The sequence below is a fragment of the Rissa tridactyla genome, chromosome 7 (genome assembly GCF_028500815.1).
Source record: "Rissa tridactyla isolate bRisTri1 chromosome 7, bRisTri1.patW.cur.20221130, whole genome shotgun sequence".
NCBI lineage: Eukaryota > Metazoa > Chordata > Aves > Charadriiformes > Laridae > Rissa > Rissa tridactyla.
In genome coordinates, this window is record NC_071472.1 from 39866085 (window position 1) to 39885094 (window position 19010).

Here is a 19010-nt window from a genome sequence, read left to right on the forward strand (position 1 = left end):
TCCCCTTTGAGCACACTCACGCGCCATTTGCTCCCTTTGGAACTTGGAATGACCAATCTCACATCCACATCTGAACTGAAAGCGAATCTTAAAGTAAAACACCCTGTAGTTTGTGCACTGGCTTTCCCCCTAAAGATAAACCTTGTTTGGGACCATTGTACTGCGTAAGTGTGACCTAGTAAGTTTAGCATGAGTATCCCCAAGAATCGGGACTTCTTTGTGAAACAGGAGGAAGACAACTTGAAAGTAAGAATGCTCCAGAAACATTTGAAAAAACAGATTTCAGAAACAAGTCTCTATGCCCATAAATTTTATGCCCATAAATTCTACGTCTATTAAATTCATATGGCTAGTAACAATGGTACTGCTCATTAAAGCATCCATCAGGGACAGAAATAGTAAGAGACTGTAACATAGTAAGCCGATGTATATTAAAGAAGTGAAAAAATCTCCAGTTTCAATTATTCTAATGAGTGAAGAAGCTTCAATCCTTGTAAGAGTTCTTAAAAGTAAACAAAATGAGACCCAAATGATGATCTATAACGAGATAATTTGGTGAATATATAATGTGTTAAATTCTTTGCTTTCCTGGAGCAGATTGACAGCCAGAAGCTAAACTTCAGAGAGCATGCTAAAGCCCGTGTCGATCACGGGGCTGAGATCATCACGCAGTCTCCAGGCAGGTCCAGCGTGGCTTCACCACGCAGACTCAGCAACGTCTCGTCCTCTGGAAGCATCAACCTGCTTGAATCGCCCCAGCTTGCTACCCTCGCTGAAGATGTCACGGCAGCCCTCGCTAAGCAGGGCTTATGAATTTGCTCGTTTCACATTGTATGAAGTAATAATATTTAGGCATGAGCTCTTGGCAGGAATGGGCTCAGAGCAGGTGTTACATTCATTCTTTACCATGTCTAAAACTAAGTCACATCCCAAGACTTGTAGTTACCATACAGTTGAAAAATAACAAAAAAAAAAATTTTAAATAGATGCAGAAATTGGCCTGATTTCCATTTACAACAGGAAGACACTGGCTTTATATGGGTATACAACTGCAGTATGTTACATTGGACAATTATTGTTGCTCTGCTCTGTCTTGCATGGAGTACCGTACTATGATAAAATGCATCTTTACCTTTCATGTGCCTGAAGGCCATCCACCTCTTTCTGAAGAGCCTTGTTAATATCCCAAGTTGCTCATTTCACTGTTCTGTTGATAGATAGGGAAATAAAAAAAAGAAAAGTTGCCCATTGTAAGTTATTACAGGTTAAATTAACAGTCTGCTTACCAGAAGGAAGGGCATATAGAGAAATTCAAGTTTAATTAAAAATAATGTGTTATTTTGTATAAATGAGTAGAACAAAAGTTGAATTAAGTTATTAACATTTTTTGGAGCTGGTTAATTCTGTCAGTGTATAGCTGAAAAGCCAATAAATTATTTAACTAATAACTAAAAATAGTAGTTGAAAACATTTGAACCATGCATGGGGAAGTGACGTAAAAAAGCTGTTGAAAGCAAGCACTTCTACCCCAATGGACTTGTGTCTGATTAGAAAGTTGGTTAAGCGGCTAGATTTATGTACGCACCACCGGTTTCACATCCTTTCCATCTGTTTGATACAGTATTATAGATATATATATATTTCTCTGTGGCCATTTGTGATACGCCCTCCTCATATACTTGAATATTCTACTTCTTTATTCACAGTATCTGTGTCTCTTGCACCCTTTGGTGTTGCAATTTTAGGTATGTAAAAGTAGATGTTAGCAGGGTTTTTTTTTCCCTATTCATAAGAATACGTTTTAAAAAGATGAAAATTTTAGCATGAAGTTGCTTTCTGTAACAACTAAAAGCCGTGACCCTGTTTTAGTGCCAGATGCAAGTCTCTTCTGTGATGCTAGAAAAAGGATTCCTTCACTCTTCCCTTCCCTCCCTTTCTTCACAAAGGTATGATTTTTGTGGGGTCCAGGCGTTTGTAAAAGGGTCTGCAAAGATGGCTGAGTTTGGGTTCTGGATTTTTTTTGAAGTCCGCAATAGTTTGGTTCTGGCTTTTTTTCCTTTCTTTTTTTTTTTTTTAATCTCCTGTAGTTAACGGTGAATATTAGAGTTATTTATTTTTTTCTTTTGCTAAAGTTGAAACACAGAAAAAAGGATTAATTTGTTGTTTCCACTCCTTCAGTGATGTCTTATGTATACGCTCAGGCACTCACATAACAGTGATGAACATAACAGAGATGCCTGTAAATTGTAGCACCCGAATAAATACAATGAGCTCCCCAGACTGGGTTGCCATAGCGATTCATCAATAAATAGGGCATCTTAAAATCTGAGCAAAGTGGGATTATATTGACTATAAAAAGTATAAGAAAAAGTGTGCATAAAAGATAAGGGGCAGAGATACATCAACAGCCGATCTCGCAGAGTTACCTGCGAGAACTCCACGCTATCTTATGGACACTAAGAGAACACTGAAGGTTATATGGTGGTATTACTCATCAGCGGATAATAATCTGCTGATACTATATGTACAGTAGATGTTATTAAATGACCAGTTTACATTCTTGCAGATTGTTTGATCTTTTCCTTTTGAAATCTCTTAACTAAACTTTGCACTGTCAGTTGAGCTATACTTGATATGTGTATTAGGTTAACGTTGTGTGTTGGAAGCTTTTGATCTGTTCTTTTTCCTTCTTAATTTGTATGCGTGTGTGTGTGTGTGTTGGGGTTTGATCTGAAAAGACTCATAGAGAAGATTTTTATGTCTGTGGAGAAGTATTCTAATAATTAATAGCACAGGATCCCCCATCATTAAATTCAGGTAGTAAACGCACAGTTACTAGGCAGTAAATATTCAGTGGACCAAAGGGGGATTTTGGCTAAGCTGTCACAGCAGTACAAAGACAAAACAAAATGGTTACCTCTCTAAAAAATGTTACTGAAAATGAACTCCTAACAGCCCCACACATGACATTTCAGCTCTGCAAAAAGCTTTTTCACACTATAAAGTACCTAATACTGTTTGTAAGTCGGTTGTTTTCTACAAGGGACAGTGAGTTTAGGACCGTGCTAAGTGCATCTGGAGGATTCTGATTTCTGCCTTGTATTTGGTATACTTTTGCTTAGAGTAATCCTAAGAATTCACATGGAAACAGTGTCAAGTGAGGTGCATTAAAAGCCTCTTCCCATTTTTCCAGAAAAGCAAAAGACACAAAAACCAACAAAACAGTATTTATATCTCATTGCTCTGATCATACTATCAATTAATATGAATTAGCCTTGCTGCGGGGTTTTTTTTATGCCTTTTGCCAATGTGGGAGAGTCTGTGGTACTACTGAACCTCAGCTTCTCTGAAGCTGAGAAGCACCTAGTGAGAACAGTGTTAACCTGTGACTCAAGTTGTTTTTTTATTCTGCTTTTAAAATTGACATACTCTAGAAAATGAAGCTTAGTTAATCCACCTATGAGTCCAAAGTTAGAGTGGTGTAACACACCAAGTCATTTATTTCATGCATTAAAACGAGCTTTCTTGTCTTGATTCAAGCAAAGACCTTTGTAATCGTAACCATTCTTCCATAGAAAGAATCCTAGAACGCTGTGGAGTTAGACGAAAAGAAATCAAGAGTTTTGTGCTGTTATAATAAAAGTATTAAAAAAAAAAAAAAAAAACAAACAAAAAAACCAAAACCAAGTTATGTTACATGACTCTAGATGTTCACTGAAAAAGCTCATATTAATCTTAACTTCTCAAGAAGAGTGTTGGTTTTAAAAACAACTGTTTTGTAAATATGTAATGCCCACTAAGGAAGATGGAGCCAGCTTCCTGGAAACTGCATCCGCTGTGTTTCTTTTCCACAGGCATGTTGAGCCAGCAGGTATGTTGGGTGCCTGAGACCCAACTCTGTAACAAAGCAGAGATAATCCAGACAAAAGGAATAGTGAAACCTTGTTTGGATAGCTAGGGGAGAGCCCCAAATTAATAATCCATCAAGTTGTAGAGACAAAAATACTTCTGCCCCATCTGCAGAGTTCTGTTTCTATGTAACCGCAAGCAGAAAAATCAAAGTTGAGCAAACCTCTGTCCAGCAACAGTAAAGGAAAAACTTAACACTGATGAGGGAAATCGCGTGCCCACAAGGGCTATGTCTATTTTCGCTGTACGGCAGTAAATGGTATTATCCATTCGATGCTCCGCTAAGGTACAGTGGTAACCTCATCGTGACTGCTTACGGGTCTAAGTTTGCCTACATACACGACCCAGAGGGTGTCGAAGGGCAGCCTGTGTGGGCTACCACACGTGAGCAGTTTTTTCCACGCTGGACCAAATACCGTTTGAACCCCAAGTACAAATGTCCCTTCAAAGGCAAATGCCTTGAAGAGTAGATCGCGTTTGCTGTGAAAACCGACCCGGGCAGATTTCTAGCCTGGGCGCGTGTCGCCGTCACTCGTTTAGTCAGATCGCTAACGACCTCCCTCCGCGACTGCAGCAATTCCCACTGCAGGAAGGTAAATTAGTGTCACGCTTGGGAAAGTCAAGCGTATAAAAGCCACTTCAACTTTAGCAAAGAGAAAAAGCCAACAAATAAACATGCTGTACGCTGGGATGTCAAGGAATTCAGTCTGCTGTTACAAACCTGTGTTTTTTTCTGATAATTCTAGAGCCTGTTACCATAAAAAAGGCATTTCTTGAATGGCTGGTGGTAGGTAGTTCATGTTTTTCAATCCGATTTGCAATTGTATTTGTTGCTGTATAGTGATTGTTTTGCAAAATAAAATCGCTTGTCATCTAACTGCTTGTGTTGCTTTCCACTGTTCGTGAGGCGGCTCCTGCGGTCAGCCGCTGCCGGGCTCCGGCCCGGGCCCTGCGCTGAGCCCTGCGGGCAGAGGGGCCCGTGGCTGAGCCGCCTTCCCCTCCCTCCTCCGGCGGCCCCGGGGCCGGGCCCGGCACTGGCGGGGGCTCGTCACAGCTTTGCGCGGTGGCCCCACGCCTTCCCCCCGCGGGGCTGCGCTCGGGGCAGCCCTTGGTGTGGCGTCCGCAGGGGGTCGGCGCAGCGCTCGTCCCCTCACAGCCGCGGCGGCGCCATCGCCCGCCGTCAGAGGCGGCAGCGGCGGACGAGCGTGGCCGGGTCCCGTTGAGGACGGTGGGGTCCTGTGGACCAGAGGTAGCGGGCGACGAGCCCTCGGGGTCGACCTGAAAACTAACGGGGACTCCGCCCGGAGGTTGAGGGCCGCATGAAGTAGGTTGTTCTTTTGGATCCGTTGGTGGGTCTGCCTTAGCCCGGGTCAGGGAGGAGGGCAGCGCTGTGTGGCAGGCGGAACGAAGAAATTCTCCAGAAAATACGTGTGTGTGCTGGCCCAAACCACCTGTGCGGGTCAGGTGCCTTCTCAGGGCGGGCCTGTGGTGCGGGGAAAGAGGAGCCTCCCCTCACAGGGCTTTCCTGCCCCTGCGGTGCCCGCTCGGGCCCTGCAGCAGCAAGGCCGCCTCCGGGGCCTGCCCTGGAGGGGTTCCAGGCCTGTGCAACGACACAGGTGAAAGGGGAGCTTCAGCATCTGCTGCCCTGTGAGCTCTGCGCGTTCTGCAGAGGCGGATAGTGGCAGCGGGGCTTGCTAACAGAAGAATCCTCCAGACGTGTCTGGGTGCCTGAGCGGGAGGAGGCAGGTACAACTGAGTAGGCTGCTGTGAGTTTCCCAACACCTGGCCACGCTGGGCTTTTCACATAATGCTGCAATATTTGTAAGTAAATGCAGTCAAACTACCCGGAGGAATAATCAAATGCTGTTAATTATCCATTAGAAGCACCCTCCTCAGGGTGCTTAGGCGCAAGGCAGAACTGATGTATCATCTGCTAAAAGGAAAGGGATTAAGAGGTTGAGAACAAAAGGGTAAATCCTGATTTAAGCATTCACTGCTAGAGCAATGGTTGAGGACAGCTGGTAAGAATCTGCTTCCTCCTTTTAAAGTGAACAAAGAAGAGGTGGTATTTTTATGATTGTTGTGTTTTATTAGCAGCATGAGGTAGGTGATGTATTGTATAATTTGCTAGCAGATTGTGATGTTGGAGCACTGAGGTGAGTACAAGCTGTGAATAAAGTCTTGATTAACTACAGTGTTACTGAAAGTGAGGGAAGCCCAGGAATCCTGTTTGCTAGATGCACAGAGGATCTGTCCGTCCTGTGCCTATCACAGGTCGTGGGGTGTCCCTTCCATCGTACAGGAACATGGTAGAACAGTCAGGTGGGTGAAAAATAGAGAAAATAGATCCGATCTGAGTGGCAGGCAGAAGGCCTTTCGCCTGGAGGTGTGTGGCCACACAGAGGTCCCAGTTGCTGCTTTGAAGATAAAGGACAGCATGGCCCTGATGGAGGGGCTCCCAAACCTGGCTTGTGTGAGCACCCTTGTTCTGGAAGGAGAAGCATGTGGCAGAGACGGTTCTCAGCCCTGTTCTGAGCGATGGAGAAGACGACCTGTTTGGCAACTCAGTGGAACAAGAGGTCCCCACGTTCTTCTCCAGAAAGAAGGTGAAAAAGGTGTTTGGGTGAGGTGGGGTTTGGGGGAAGGAGGTTTGTTCTCCTTTTTTCCCAAAAGGAAGTAAAAGTTTTGCAGCTGCTACCAAAGCAGTCACATCCCAGAGCTTGGAGGGTCCTGATCCAAGGTGGAGTGTGATACCCTGACAGTGAAAGCTGGATTATTTTTTTTCTTAGTCTTGTTCAGAGACACCCCCCCCATGCCATCTCTAGGATTTTTTCCCATCTCTCCCTGCCTTATCTAGCTGGAGCATAAACTCTGCCTATTACATGTTTAATTGCAGTTAAATGGGTTTGTGAATATGACGAGTTGCTTGGACATTATGCAAAGGCAATAACTGTGTTGCTGTGGTGACTATGGAGGATCTGTGTTTCTGCTGTTTCAAAATAGGATTGTCAGATGCCCAAATTCCTGTAGCAACAGCAGCAAACCTGGTAGTTTTAGGGGTTCATTGCGTAATTTTATGGGTTCATTTATTCTTGTTTCTGAATGCATACTTGTGTTTGAGCAGGGCTGGCAAGAAGAGCTGTGAATGAGACTTCTGAAGAACCTTAGTTGAAATGTTTTCATGCAGAGTTTAAAAGCCCTTAAAGAAAAAACCAGAGCTTTCCTAGGTTTCTTTAATTTTTACAACATGCCTGGGAAGGAGAGAATCAGACCTTTTGTTTTACACTCCCCTACGCTTCTGTCCTGTGTAGTTCACGATAGCGCAAAGAGGATGTATACGGCTGCCACGCCGAAACAGTAGCCTTTGACCCGCTCTTTGCACTGGTGTCAATGGCGGCGTACACAACGCTGCCAGTGAAAGAGCCCTCTGGGCCCCGCGCTTTGCTGATGCTCTTGCTGTCTTCTAGTGGAGTTACTTAACGAGGTCCAAAGACTTCCTAGGAAGAGAAGTGGATAAATGAAGGAATAGCTTTTGCTTCTAACTGGCAGATCCATATGAGGAAGGGTAAAATGAGTGGCATCCGTCCGTGCTGACGTTCTGTGACTGGTTGTCCCAGGAGAGAAAGGGTCTCCAGCATGGGTCCTTTTGGCCAAGGACGAAAGCCTGCTGGCAGCTTGTGGAAGACTAAGCTCTCAGGAGTGTGCCAAACCATTGTCATTATTCTCTGCCCTGGGGCGTACAGTTAGGAGCTGTTTACGGCTTTGCTCTTGGAAAGGCTGCTGCGCAACAGAATGGCTCGAGAGCCTCATGAGAGTTTGGATTCTGGCTCTTTCTGCACAAAGAGAATCACAGATAAATTAAAGGTATGAATACTCAGGAGCGCGTGTGGCAGGGATTGAGGCGGGGGACTTGGAGAGCATCGGCATGAAAACAAGTGCAGGATGGCGAGGTCTAGAGCGGTTTCCTGCTCGGGGCACTCCTTTGTAGAGCACGGCGTCATGCTGAGGTTCAGCTCGGTGCTCCCACTCTGCGGCGTGCTGCCAGCTTTCACTGCTTCTGGATCAAGACTGAATCCTACTCTGATGGATGTGTGAACACAACTGCGCGATGAATAAATCGGTGATGAAGCAGAATCATGTCATTTGGGGGGATGTCAGACTGAGGCCTGTAGTAAGAAAAGAAATGGAAAAATAGTGTCATGGGCATCTTTTGTGCCCAAGCGCTTGGGTGGGCTGGGAATTGCTGGAGTACAGCAGAGCTGATGACGCCATTTCAGCTCTTCCCCACACCTCCTTCCTGAAAGCAGTGACTTCGTGCAATATTCTTGAAGGTTTTGTAGGCAGACAGACCTGTGTTTCTGTGGCAGCCCAAAATGCCGGTGCAGCCTAGTGAACAGAACACAGGTGAATTTTCAGGACACCTTGCTGTTGTCCTACTATAATGACCTCCCTGAAGAGTTCGCTTGCTTCCTCTCTATCCCCACTGTAAGGGAAAGCCGGGGACTGATTTGATCCCCATCCCTGGAAGTGTTCAAGGCCAGGCTGGATGGGGCTTTGAGCACCCTGGTCTAGTGGGAGGTGTCCCTGCCCAGGGCAGGGGAATTGGACCGTGTGATCTTTAAGGTCCCTTCTAACCCAAACCATTCTTTGGTTCTATGACTTTTCTCTTTGCCGCACCCGCTGCAGGGTTTAGGTACAGTCAGATGCTGACTGTTTATCACTTCTACTGTGTTGTGTTTCACTCGACTGTCAAGAGGCACACTGGCAGGAATTAAAACTCAAATTTGCTTTCCAAACAAGAAGACCTTGTATAAAAAGTCCTGGATCCATTGTGGAGATTTGGAGTAGGCAAACTTCTTTAATACATACCTTGCATTTAGAAGTAATTTTTTCAACCATCTTCTTTCTGTAGTTAGTTCTCATAAGATTTTAGAAATCAAGATTATTTTTTTCCTGTCTGACCTCATTTAATTGGAGGAATGAAAATAGTAATTAAGAAGTTTCCTGTTTGAGCAAGCTAATTCTGTGAATACCAATGCCTCGCTTCTGTGCACCAGGAGAAAAAGTTGCTGTTAGCAAAAAACCCAACCAAACAAGACAAACAAAGCCAGCTAGCTTAGCATTTCAGCAGTCAGGTAGATTACCGATTTTAATGATTTAAAAATTTTTGTCTGTAAACGTATTGTTAAGGTTTTATTTAACAGTTTACCTTCTAATTAACTGTCTTAATACTCTTTTTGAGCAAGAGGGGGATTTTAGCAAAATATAGACCATGGAGGGTCCTGTTCTCTGTGAGTGGAGATCAAGACCAGCGTAAGTCACTGCAAGGAAGTACTGGGTTGGGCACGAGAAAAAACTTTATCCCTGTTATGTGAAAAGGGGCCAAGCGGTTTTGGCAGAAGATAAACCCCCCTTTACAAACTGGGAGTAAAAGCATCTTATGAAAGCGGGGCACTGTTGTTTCTGCAAACCTGTTTCTCAGAGTGCCCATAAGGAAGGAAGCAGGTGGTGTTGATCAATTCAGCTCCTGTTCCAGGGAGGAATGACCTTGCTGAGTCTTTAAGTGCCTAATATTATTAAGTAGGAAGATTGAAAGGCAGGAAGAAATACGGCCTTGGCTTGTTGGAGCATCTCTCTTCAAACTTGCCATCTTTTTGTATAAGCAATGAAATAGCAGAATTATTTTTTTTTTAAATTAACCTATAAGAGTGGACTTGCATTGGTCTTCCATTTGATTCCATTAGTTATTTGTAGTTGTATACTATTTCCCGATATCCTTAGGTATATAAGGAGAGCTAATCTAACAGTGACTGAGAAAAACTCCCAGCAAACCTGACTCAAATGTATCTTGGTACTAGTCAAATCAGTCTGGTATCTAGTTGGAAACACGAGTAAATCTTCTTTGGCGCTCGCCATCCTCTCCACCTCTGTTTGTCTCAACTCTTCCTGTGTAGGAAAAGCCCATGTATGCTGGCTTTGGCTGGGGTAGAGTTAGTATTCTTCACAGTAGCTAGCATGGGGCTGCAGTTTGGATTTGTGCTGGAAACAGTGTTGGTAATGCAGAGATGTTTTATTTACCGCTGAGCAGTGCTTGCGCGGAGTCAAGGCCTTGTCTGCTGCTCACGCCACCCGCCAGCGAGGGCCGGGGGTGCACAAGAAGTTGGGAGGGGACACAGCCGGGACAGCTGACCCCAACTGACTAAAGGGATAATCCGTACCATATGATGTCAGGCCCAGCATGTAGAGCTGGGAGAAGGAGGAGGAAGGGGTGGACGTTCAGAGTTACGGCGTTTGTCTTCCCAAGTAACAGCTGTCCATGATGGAGCCCTGCTTTCCTGGGGATGGCTGAACACCTGCCTGCCGTTGGCAAGTGGTGAATGAATTCCTTGTTTTACTTTGCTTCTGCAGGTGGCGATCGCTTTAGCTGTCAAACTGTCTATCTCAACCCACAAGTTTTTCCTCACTTTTCCAATTCTCTCCCCATCCCACCGGGAAGGGGGCGGGGAGTGAGCAAGCAGCTGTGTGGTGCTCAGTTGCCACCTGGGGATAAACTGTGACACCATGGAATAATTACCCCGAGCTTGCCCTGCTCCTACCACCCACCACCCTTAGCTTTCCGAGAGAGTTTATTACTTGTGCCCCATCTCTCCGCACTCTTGAGGTAAAGGAGTATCTCCCCGTTTGACAGCCTTGCTCTGTCTGTACCAGACGCCTCGGGGACTCCTGCCTTTGTAGATCCTAGCAGGGGAACTTGGCCTTGTAAACTACTACTGAGCTGCCCAGCACCTCGAAAAGCCCTCTTCCAATTCTGCCCCTCTGCCGTTGGGGGGGAGCCCGGTCAGACGCCGCCCGATTCCCAGGAGCCGCCTATTTGCGCTTGTCCCCGCCGCGGGCGGGTGGGGACGCCTCCTGACCCCGCCGCTGCTCGGCTGCTCTGCGCCTTCCTCTCGCCGCGGGCTGGCCCGGCTCCCGAACTCTCCCGCGGGGCGGGAGGGGAGGCGGCAGACGCCCCGTTGCTGCGGGGCCGGCGGGCGAGCGGCCGCTGCTCGCTTGTCGCCCGTCCCCGGCGGGGCGCGGGGCCCTGGGCGGGGCCGCGGGGGGCGGGGCCACCCGCCCGCCCTCCCCTGTCACCGCCTGCCGGCGCGGCTCGCGGCGCGGGGAGCTGTCCACAGAGGGAGGTGCTGAAGGCAGGGAGGGAGCAGAGGGACGCGGACATCTTCGCTCCCCTAATTTCCTCCCTGCCTTCTGCAGCCATTTTGCACCAGCAAAGCTGACGGGAGGTGTGAGAGAGAGCGGGGGTGGGCTGCGGAGGGTGAAGGGAAGAGGGTAAAGAGTTACGGAGAGCGAAGAGGCAGCCATGGGAGATCCCGGCTGGAATGTCTGCTAAGACTGGCTCACAGCAGCAGCTGTCATCAGCATCATGGTGAAAAGGAAAAGCTCAGAGGGCCAGGAGCAGGAGAGCGGCCGCGGCATCCCTCTGCCCATCCAGACCTTCCTATGGAGGCAAACCAGGTGAGAGCAGCAAGCCCTGGGTACTTGGGATGCAGCTGCAACAGGGCAGTGGAAGTGGGGAGGGGAGGCAGGCCAGCTGCTGCCCAGTGGTGGGGAGGAAGCAGCTATTGCAGCTGCAACACGAAGGCGTGAAACAAGCTGTTCCCTTTTCACGCAGTATAGAGCAATCTGTGTGTATCGGGAATGGGGGAAGGACTGGAGGCAGCTTCACCTGGTGTCAGTCCCAGGCAGCATCTTGATTTGACTTTAAAACATCCATGTGTATGTGTGTCTATGCACCTTCTCCCTCCTCCCTGTCCCGTCTCCCCAGCCCCCCTCCACCCCCACTTTTAAGAGGACTCTCGTAGCTCTGGTACCAGAAGCAGCATCCCTCAGTGCTGCACCAAAGACTTGCAGCTTTGCTTGTATCTGTGTTTGCAGCTGTTCTGGAAGTGTAATCTATGCTGTGGGAGGTCAGCATGCAAACAGATACGTCAAAGTCTCACCTTATTTCATTGGATTGGAGAGTAATGATGTGTGAGGGGCAGGCTGAATGTATGGCTGGGGCTTTATGTTCCTTGTGAATCCTGTCTGTCTCCTGTCTTAACAGAATTCTAAACTGAAAACATTGCAGAGGCTGTGGGGGAAGATTGGAAGGTTTGAAGGTTGTGGTTCTAATTTAAGGCCTCAGTCACAAAATCCCTTTATTCCACAGTTTTGATGTCCTAAAAAAAAAAAAATGCTGTAATAAGGTCACCTGATTAATTTTTTTTAATATTTAACTCTGATCCCATTCTGGAGGGGAATAACAGCAGAGGGTGAGTGTTCTCTACCTACAGGGTACAGGCCTGCATTTCATCATAAGCCTTCCACATCAGCAGTTGTGGAGGAAAATACTTAATACAAAATCAGCAAATAGATCCCTGGCTTAAAATACAGGCAAGGCAAAGTTCAGTAGTATTTAACACATTTTAATCAGAATATATTGAAGATCTTTGACTAAGGTAAAATGGCTGAAAACTGTTTGATGGAAGATTTTATCCATGGGGAACAGGACTTTTCTTGAGGGTAGATTATCTGCCTCTTGGCATATCAGTGTGGGTACTTTTGTCTTCTAGAAAAGGTAATAGCATTTGGTGAGATGTCATCAACAGGTGTCTGAACATTGTTTTGGCCTTATGTCTTCCTTTACATGAAATTTCTCTGCCTTTTTGCCAACCTTCTGACATGAGAAAAATCCTAAAAATTATTAAGCAAAACTCACCCTAGAAGTACTGTGTCTCTAACGCTTTTTCTCCCTTCCTTCAGTGCATTTTTAAGACCTAAACTGGGGAAACAATATGAAGCTTCCTGTGTGGTATGTACATGTTTGTCTTTTTCAACTCTTATTTATAACTAACTTTTCCTGCAACTTGATCTGACCGTGGTAGCTGATCAGCAAGCTTCTCGGCTTACGCCAGAAGTGGATTTAGTCCGTTCAGCTTAATTTTGTGCTTTTATCACATGAAGGCTTTGAAACCTTTTCCCAATCAGAGAATTTAGATATCATGTGCATCTCTAGACACAACAAAAATATATTAGTTTGGATATTAGTAATTGAACTAATTAGTAATTAAACAAAGTAAATAATGGTACGGACAGACTGAGCTATGACAATGTGGGTCTAAACTTGCAGTTCATCATGTATGCATATGCTTTCAGATGAGATTGATGTAATTTCAGTTTGCCATTACTGGAGTTTTTTCAGTCTTAAAATATTGAAAATCTAAACATTACTAACTGGCTTTAAACAATACTTTTACTATTGTGCAAGATGAAGATGCCTCCTTTATTGGAAAATGAGGGACCATGTTTTAGCAGCATAATTAAAGAGAGGTTATTATGCAGTTGCTAATAACTCTTATTTCTAACTATTTCAAGTGTAACCTCAATCTACTGGCTAAAGGGAGGAGAAAGGAAAGACACACAGCAAGTTCAAATAAGATGGGTATCTAGGGAATTTCAGAATTCCTTGAACTGTTGCTGATCTTTGGATGACTTAAAGTACATTAAGCAGTTGCAGCCAAACTTGACAGACTGGAAAAACTTGGTCTGGACATGTATCGTAATAGTTTAAAGTACTTGGGTCTCTCTGCAGCAATTTTCTGACTTCCTTCTAACAAGATATTAAGCTGGAGAAGCTCTAGCTACTGCTGACTGATTTTCTTCTAAGAAATCCATAAATTTTTCAGGGTTATTGCTAGATACCAAGTACTCATAGAGGACTGCTGGCTTACGGTGTTGGAGAGTAAAATGTATTGCAATTCTGGTGCATGGAACAAAAAGTGTCATCACTTATTTATACCATTGTCAGCTCCTGGTTGTTCAGAGGCTAGAAAATGGAGCTTGTTGCCTTATGTCCTTTACCAGGAGTCTCAGGAGTGTGCAGGAGCCAAGCCTTGAAGCACCTATAATCCGATGCTGTTGCCCCACCTGTGAGCTAATATCTGTTCTTGTTGGGTAGCGGGACGGAGCTTCCTTCTCTGTGCGTTATCCATGATGTACCTATCTGTCTGTGACTTCCTTGTCCTTCATGCTCTGCTGTTGGCATGAAGTCTTCCTCTGTGTCCCCCAGGCTGATTCTAAAATGTCTTTCTTCCATGAGCACAAAGTAGAATTTACTAAGTGTAAAAAAACCTGCAAGACAATATAAATCATACACTTCAGCCAAGGGAAAGGGAGCTGGAAAAACAGTCAGAAAGGAGGGGGCCTTTGGGGCTGGGAGTAGTCCTACAGCTATTCCCAGGGCAGTCAAACAGCAGTGCCTGCCTCAAATGTCAGGGGCCTTGCTCTCCTCCTTCAGCTGGTGCCTTGGGTTATACAGCTGCCCTTGTGCCAGCAGAGTTGCACGGTTACGTATTCGCATGCTGTAGTCCTGGCAAAAAGCCTCAGTGGTCAAGAGTCACAGCTTGGGTACAGGTGAGCTCAGCATTTTTGTTTAAAACCAATTGCATCTTTGTGACCTGAAGGTTGTGGTGCCAGGCCGTTGTAGAAACCCCAACACTTAAAGGGAGAGAGGAGCTGAGTGTTTCAGGAGCTGGGGAGAATGAAGAAATCTGTGTGCAGTGAACGCAGAGACTGTATTGACACCTGGAAAGAGAGCTGGGATTACCCAAAGGCCTTTTAAAATTACGTATAGCTCTTGCAGATGTAAACATGAGATTTTGATGCAACTTTTCACTAGTTTTCTTGAAGATCCAATTAATTTTCACCCCTTGGATGAAGGAGAACTTGATTCTTCTCCAATTCTTAACATAATACTTAAATTAATGGTAGAAAGCTTTCAAAGGTGGGGCTTAGTTTTGAACAGTTGACGGGATACAGCCTGAGCTGCTGCATCTGCCACCTTCTTTTGCTCATCAGTTTCCTATCGCTGCCAATGCACAGGGATGTCTGCTTGCATCGACACCTTCTCTATTATCCAGTGGGATAAGGCAGAGTGCTGTGTGCATGGGTGAATCAGGGTTTCTGGAACTTGACAGGTAGTTGGCTTGTCTTCTGAAACATCATGCCGACTATCTAACACCACTGTATTGACTGGTGTGCCTAAAAATACTGTGCACCTGTTATATAATCTGTCCTTTTTTTTAATTCTTTAGCCAGAATTGTTCTAGGCGTGTCTATGGGCTGGTAACTGTCTGACAGTGTGTGTGACACAACATTGTGCAGTATTCTATTATTATTGGCTCTAAACTTGCTGCAGTAGAATTTGCTGCATATTGTGCATCAGGGAAGCAGATGCTGGAGGCCTGGATTCAGTGAGTACAGCATCTGGTCTGCAAGAGCAGATTGCGTTGCTTCTTTGAGCTTTGCTTTATACCATAATACTTGAGGAAAAACCTTGCCTTTTAGTAGCTTTGTTTTCCTTACCTGAACAATCACCCTGACTTCAATTGCTCTGTGAATTGCCTTTAATCTGAAGATAAATACTCTTCCCCACCCCATATTGTGTTATGCTGTCTAAATGCTCTTGTGCCTCGGTATGGATTTAATGGTCTTCATTCTCCCTGTTCTGAAGTTCTTTTGCCCTGACACAATGTCATTCCTAATGTGCATGAGTCAAAGCTGTAAATGACCTCTCAGGAACGTATGTGAGTGCTGTACAAAGCTAATGGATTTTTTTGGGTGGTGGTAAGGGACTCAAGGATATGTTTTAAATTCTTTTACCCTGGATTACACTGGGCATGTTTTTTTGAAGATCCTGCAAATTCAAAATTTACCTCTTTTCTGTTTTGTTTGGTTTTGGGTTTTTTTTCCTACTTGTGTTTGCAAATGTAGTAATATGTTTTGTTGTTATGAATGATTAAAGGATAGATAGGGAACAAAGCTTAAAACTAGGCCACCTTTATTTTATCTTGCCAATGGACATGGTTGCAGAAAACTGAGTTTTTGAACACAGGAGTTTTCTGTAAATAAAGTGCTTGGCATCTGTGTTTCATTCCTTATCAATGTTTGTACTTTTACTGTGTTTAGTAAACAATGGAGCCTTACCATCCCTTGTGCTATGAACTCCTAGATCTTTCTAGGAACTCTTTCCTACTCAGAGGACCTTCCCCAGACTGATAGTGCTTTCTGCCTGCATTTCAAGTTCTTTCTGGTTGGTCTGAAGTGATTTTAGCAATGGTGTCTGCTTTCCACCATGATGCAGCCTGAGCTTTGGAAGAAAGGGCAGTAAGGTTCCCTCCAAGGACAGAAGTCAGGTTCAAGAAGCACTAATAGTTTCTCTGTGGCTCCACCAGCGTCTTTCTGTACATACACTAGGCTAAGCACTGCCCTGCTCTCCTAGCTTACTGCTTTTTTGGTTTTATTTTTTCGAGTGCGATCTAGGCTCCAGGGCTTCTTCCCTGAAGGAGCCCTGCAGCTCGTCTGGCACTCCAGGGAGGGTGGAACAGGGGGCTGCTGGGCTTCCCAAGGTCCTGCCCGTCCAGTCGGGGCGAGGGGCCTGGCTGAGCCCTTGCTGCCTTATGCAGTTCACTGCAGGTACAGCTCCCTGGGTCTTAGAGCAGGGGAAGTTCACGCGACTTGAGAAAAGCTGTATAGGAAACCATGGCAAAGCCCAGGCAGAATCTGCTCTGTCCTGTCCTGCTTGTCTTGGCTTCGTCAGGCAGCTACCTGTTCCCATTCTGGCAGCAAAGTGACACACAGGCTGACCCTGGCCACAAGGTATTTAACAGCCCCTTTGGTTCTTGGTGGAGAAGAAGGTAAAAGGAGAACAGCAGCAGTGGGAAGGCAGCCAGAGAAGACTGACCGTCACTCCCTGTGAAAACAGATGGCATCACCAGGCTAAAAGGAAAAAGCTTGTGTAAGTGGCCCTGAGGGAGCTGAACACACACACACAGAGCACTGCTGAAAGGGGCTGCCCTTTCTCCAGCCAAGGAATAACGCTGACTTTCCTCACTGCCACTTTGGCAGATGGTCTTTATCCTCCTGTGGCACATGGGGTGTTGCAGGCACGGACAAGCCTGCTATAAGTAGGTAACTGTTTTCTTAGCCAAGCAGCGGCCCCGAGGCTGCAGCTCCAGACAGATCCATAGCATGACAATATCTTCCTTCTGACTGACTTACAGGGAGCTTACTGCAGACGTTCTCATTCAGCCTTCTCACTGAAGCATGTAACTCCTCTCAGCTGTAGCAGCAGTTGCTTAGTTCATGTGGGGTGAAAATTAGGTCTTTCCTCTTAATGTCTGTGTATTCTCTGTAGCAGGTCCTGAAAGTTGGAGTAAAGCCGTAGCAGACCAAAACGGAGGCTCTGCAGGAGCAAATGCTAACCCAGGGCCTTGCATCTTGGATGTCTGGTGTAGGCAGGAGCTGCTGTGAGCTAGACCTTTATTGAGATTTCCAGGCAAATCCCATGGGAACACTTGTCGCAAGAACTGCATGTTCTTGTTGGGCTGCTTGTGGCACTTAGCAGTGTGGGGATTTATGCCAGCTAGGTCCTGTGTTGACAGTACATGCGGAGTGGCAGTTGTGTACCAGGCAGTGCCCATAGCACACGGGGACACTCGGTGGTTTCCATATATGCCTTTGTGTTAGCAATTTTCTGGCAACAAACAGTACTTCTGTCTCAGATGCTTGTGATCACATATGTTCTTCCGGAAACTAATCTTCCATTTTGGTACAGAAATACATTTAGCTTTCTGCTCAGGCCAGCAAATAACAGAGGGATCTGGTGGCTAACCATGTAGGAAAAGCTTTGTGTGGCTCAGGAACCCAAAATGTTGAGTTGAATACAATCCTAATTTAAAGACATAACTGCAGACTCCTTGGCTTCCTCTTGAGTTTCTGAAGTGTGCATAAAGAAAATCTGTTGACTTTTCTGACTAGAACCTGGGGTTTCTAGTAGGTGGGCAGTGTGACTTTCTGCAGATTTATATTTGTTGACAGCTCTGATGTATATTGTCGGTATTTCCTCAGGTACTGTTTGTGTTGCTGCTGTCTTAGTCCTTTATAGGTGCACTCGGTTCTGAATTCCCCCCAGATACATCTGTGTAAATCATACGGTCCATCTCCCCCTCTCTTAGTCTGTCTATGCCTGGTGCTATTGGGGAGTTTCTGGTTTAGGTTGTAAGTGCAGATAAATGTGCGTTTCTCTGCCTCCAAGCTGACAAGGGCGGAGCTGTAATGGGGATGCTGTAAAACCACAATGGTGCAGCATTATCCTTGTACTAGGGCATCCTGCCTCTTGACAGAGGAGCTCATGTCTGCCCACAGCAGTGGATGTGGCCACCACCCGAGAGAGCAGATGTGCACAGCTGCTGGAGTGTGCAGAAGAGTGCGTGCTACCACTGGTTAGCATGTCACGCCTGAGAGTGGCTGGTCGTTGAGGAGAGCTGGGTTATGAAAGCTGCCCTTTTTGCTTTTCCTCTTTGGAATTGAGTCTGTTCTAATTACCCCACCAATTTTACAGGAAAAATTGGTATGACTAGTGTGGAAGGATAAGCTTTATGAATCTTTAGAGTGAGGGTATTTGAAGCATTCGTTAAGTCATGAATGCCAACAGTTACTTGTTTGCCCAGAGCCTGATAAAATTGGTGAAACAGCTTGAGAACAAATAGGTAGCCAGGAGGCTATGCTGGTATACGGCAAGGACATGCATTGTTAGTAACGTATTTCTTTGCTTTAGGAACTTCAGTGAAGGAACCTAACTGCTTTTGTGACCTATAATGAGATCTTTGTATCTGGTCAGAGGAACAACTTATTGAAATCGTTGGAGCGACTAGCAATAAGGAACTTCCTTAGGGATTTCAAAGGCAGATAGTCTTATTTTGTGTTGCTTGAGGTGGAAATAATGAACTTGCTGCAGCCATCAGCTCTCTTAACTGTTCGCAAAACCATTACATCATGGCTCGACAAAAAATTTTGTACACTGATTATTTTCTGTGGCAGGGTGTGAAAACATTTCCTAAGGCCTGTATACCTTTAATGGCTTGCCCTTTGTGTTACACTAAACTGAAAGAGCATGTGTGTCTGAGAAGAATGTCCAGCTCTCAGCTCCACAAATACAGGCTTCATTAGCTCCTGTGACTTCCAACAGGATTACTGGCATGCCAGATTAATACCCAGCACAACTG

The 19010-nt window shown here is 45.5% G+C and overlaps 2 protein-coding genes across 11 annotated transcripts in view; both read left to right on the plus strand.

Moving 5' to 3' along the window:
* The window catches only part of MAP2 (microtubule associated protein 2), a 226463-nt gene extending 221696 nt beyond the window's left edge, over nucleotides 1-4767 (plus strand). For all 10 annotated transcript variants that reach the window (XM_054209170.1, XM_054209177.1, XM_054209178.1 and 7 more), the window contains one exon: nucleotides 598-4767. In XM_054209170.1, the coding sequence (XP_054065145.1) occupies nucleotides 598-813 (216 nt within the window). In that variant the 3' untranslated portion in view covers nucleotides 814-4767. The remainder of the gene's footprint in view (nucleotides 1-597) is intronic.
* Nucleotides 4768-11329: 6562 nt separating this feature from the next.
* The window catches only part of UNC80 (unc-80 homolog, NALCN channel complex subunit), a 130114-nt gene continuing 122433 nt past the window's right edge, over nucleotides 11330-19010 (plus strand). The window contains exons 1-2 of the mRNA XM_054210195.1: nucleotides 11330-11421; nucleotides 12709-12757. Coding sequence (XP_054066170.1) covers nucleotides 11330-11421; nucleotides 12709-12757 — 141 coding nt within the window. The remainder of the gene's footprint in view (nucleotides 11422-12708; nucleotides 12758-19010) is intronic.